Source organism: Bison bison, unplaced genomic scaffold (assembly GCF_000754665.1).
Source record: "Bison bison bison isolate TAMUID 2011002044 unplaced genomic scaffold, Bison_UMD1.0 scf7180017864297, whole genome shotgun sequence".
Lineage (NCBI taxonomy): Eukaryota > Metazoa > Chordata > Mammalia > Artiodactyla > Bovidae > Bison > Bison bison.
Window position 1 is genome coordinate 5060245 of NW_011494869.1, and position 2553 is coordinate 5062797.

General features: G+C 52.4%; 1 protein-coding gene across 1 annotated transcript in view; it reads right to left on the reverse strand.

Moving 5' to 3' along the window:
* WWP2 (WW domain containing E3 ubiquitin protein ligase 2) overlaps positions 1 to 2553 on the reverse strand; it is a 149397-nt gene that overhangs the window by 11882 nt on the left and 134962 nt on the right. The window contains exons 13-16 of the mRNA XM_010851108.1: positions 2428 to 2552; positions 1761 to 1836; positions 1397 to 1468; positions 1079 to 1167 (exon numbers count right to left, since the gene is read on the reverse strand). Of these exons, the coding sequence (XP_010849410.1) occupies positions 1079 to 1167; positions 1397 to 1468; positions 1761 to 1836; positions 2428 to 2552 (362 nt within the window). The remainder of the gene's footprint in view (positions 1 to 1078; positions 1168 to 1396; positions 1469 to 1760; positions 1837 to 2427; position 2553) is intronic.

The following is a 2553-nucleotide window of genomic DNA, read 5'->3' on the forward strand; positions in this document are numbered from 1 at the left end:
AAGACAGACACACGGGGGGCGGGAGCCACACCACCAAGGAGAGCCTAGAGAGGAGGTCACCACGGTCACCATGGAAGAAAAAGAGCAATCGATCCACGGGGGCCAACACAGAGGGCAACACCACCAGCACACACAGGACCAGGAGCGAGTTAACCCAACACCAAGCGAGAAGACGTCCCCACACTGAGAGAGGCCAGCAGGCTGAACGGTCACTGCAGCCAAGACGCTCCTCCTCTCTGCCGGGGCCCTCATGCCCCATCGTCCAACGCAACATTTTGCCAGAGAATCTACTAACTTTTGTAGCAGCACTGGGGTGAGGGCAAGACAATGCTTTGAGTTCTTTTTAGGAGTATATCATTTGTTTTCATTTTATTGTCACTGTGCACGTGACATGCAGCTGAGTATTGATCAATACCCTTTGGATTGGGACACAGCTTATATATGCCAGATCTACGCCAAGACCCCCAACTGAATCCACCCCAGCTGCCTCAAGAGGAAGTGAAGTCCAGGGTCTATTCCAATGGACAACCACTTAATACCGGTATCTAACCACTGCCCACTGGTGCGACTAGATGGGGTAAAGTAAAGAAATAATGACAGGTTGGTTGGTAAAGAACCATTGTTCTCAACAAGGACCTACTGTACAGCACAGGGAACTCTGTTCAAATGGTGTGTGGCAGCCTGTATGGGAGGGGGGTTTGGAGGAAAATGGATACATGTATATGGACGGCTGAGTCCCTTTACTGTTCACCTAAAACTATCACAACAGTTTCATTGACTATACCCCAATACAAAATAAAAAAAAATTTTTTAAAAAGAGCCATCATCTTGAACCCCTCCCCTAGAAACCACCCCCCGGCCTCCCCTTGACCCAGCAACTAGAGAGCTGATGCCTAGCCCAGAAGAGGACCCCAGGACCCAGTTCTCATGCCCCTCCGGACCACCCACACTCCTGCCCACTCCTGAAGGTGCAGGAGAGCTTTGGCAACTGTCTGAGAAAGGAAGCAGCTTCCTGGCTGGGTGCCCTGCAGCTTGGGGAAGCAGGGTGCAGGACGGCCTTTCAGGGCTCCCAGCTCACCTGGCGATGCCCCCGTAGTCCAGGCCCTCCTCGCCACGCATGATGATGTAGAGCCGGCGGCGCAGATCATACGGTTTCATGTTCATGATCTGGGGAGACAGAAGGTCGTGGCCAGCCAGCCATTCTCCCTTCCATGGCAGGCCAGGGGCAGGCGACCAGGGACTCCCAGGCCTGCTCTTCAGCTGATCCCCCATAACCAAGGCCCACGCCTTGAAAACCATATCATGCGGGCTTAAAGGGCCACACAAGAGAAGACAGGGTGGTAGCAGAGGGCCTTGTCCCTGCCCCGGGTCTTAGACTCAGTGATTATTCTCTAACCTGTTGGAAAGAATCCTCAAAAAGTGTCTGCCTGGAAACGCTGATCTTCACGTGGCTGGGGAGAGCATTTGACTGAAAAGAAAAGGAAAACAGAGACCTCAAATTGGGGCATTGGTGGTAACTATTCAATCTGATCAGTTGTCTGTTGAATAGGCTTCCCCTACCACCTACCCCCGGGTTTGGGGGGTAGAGAACTTGGTCCCCTAGGAATGGAAGACAATGTCACATAACTGCTCAGAGTGAGACAAGTGACCTGCTCCCACCTAAGACACAAGTGTTCCAACGCCTGCAATTAGGCTAGGAAACTGCTGAAATGACTCTGTAACCCCAATCTCCAGGGGGAGGCCCCAGTACCAGAACTCACATGGCAGAGGAAACGGAATTGGTGATACTTCCACCGAAAACTTCGGTCGTAGGCGCCAGGGGAACCTTGTTTCGTCCTGGGAAGAGCAAAGTTGTTCTGGAATCCACGAGATTTCTCAAAACTTGGCAACATATTTGCCCTAAGGAAAGCTACTGCTCTGTTAATTTAGAGACGAGTAAAGTAAAGCATAAAAGAAAGGAAGGGACTGCCACTAAGATCTTCTGCAGACTTGAAGGTTAAAAAGAAAACCTAGAAATAAAGCCAGACCTCTTGCTTTTAGGGAAAGACCACCGGTGTTAGTCTCAATAGAGAAGCCCCTTCCCGCCCCATCGCCACTGGCGTGGCACCAAAACTGGCCACTAGAGGGTGGTAAGAGCAGCTCTACTAGGCCTAAGCTAACAGTGATGTCACCTGCGCAGAGTCCTCGGTGCTGGTGCTCAGGCGCTCAGTCTTGTCCGACTCTTTGTGACCCCATGGACTGTAGTCCGCCAGGCTCCTCTGTCCATGGGATTTTACAGGCAAGAATACTGGAGTGGGTTGCCATTTCCTTCTCCAGGGGATCTTCCTGACCCGGGGATTGAACCCATGTCTCTTTCGTCTCCTACGTTGGTAGACAGATTCTTTACGACTAGCGCCACCTGGGAAGCCCTACGTGCCAAGTCCTTACCCTGACTCAAACCCCGGGCGAGGATCCTTAAAGGTGGTGGTGCGGGTATTGTGGTCCACGAAGTAGCGCACCCCCTCGCTGGTGTACTTCATCTCCCACCCTGGGGGCAGAGCCGGCTCCTGGATC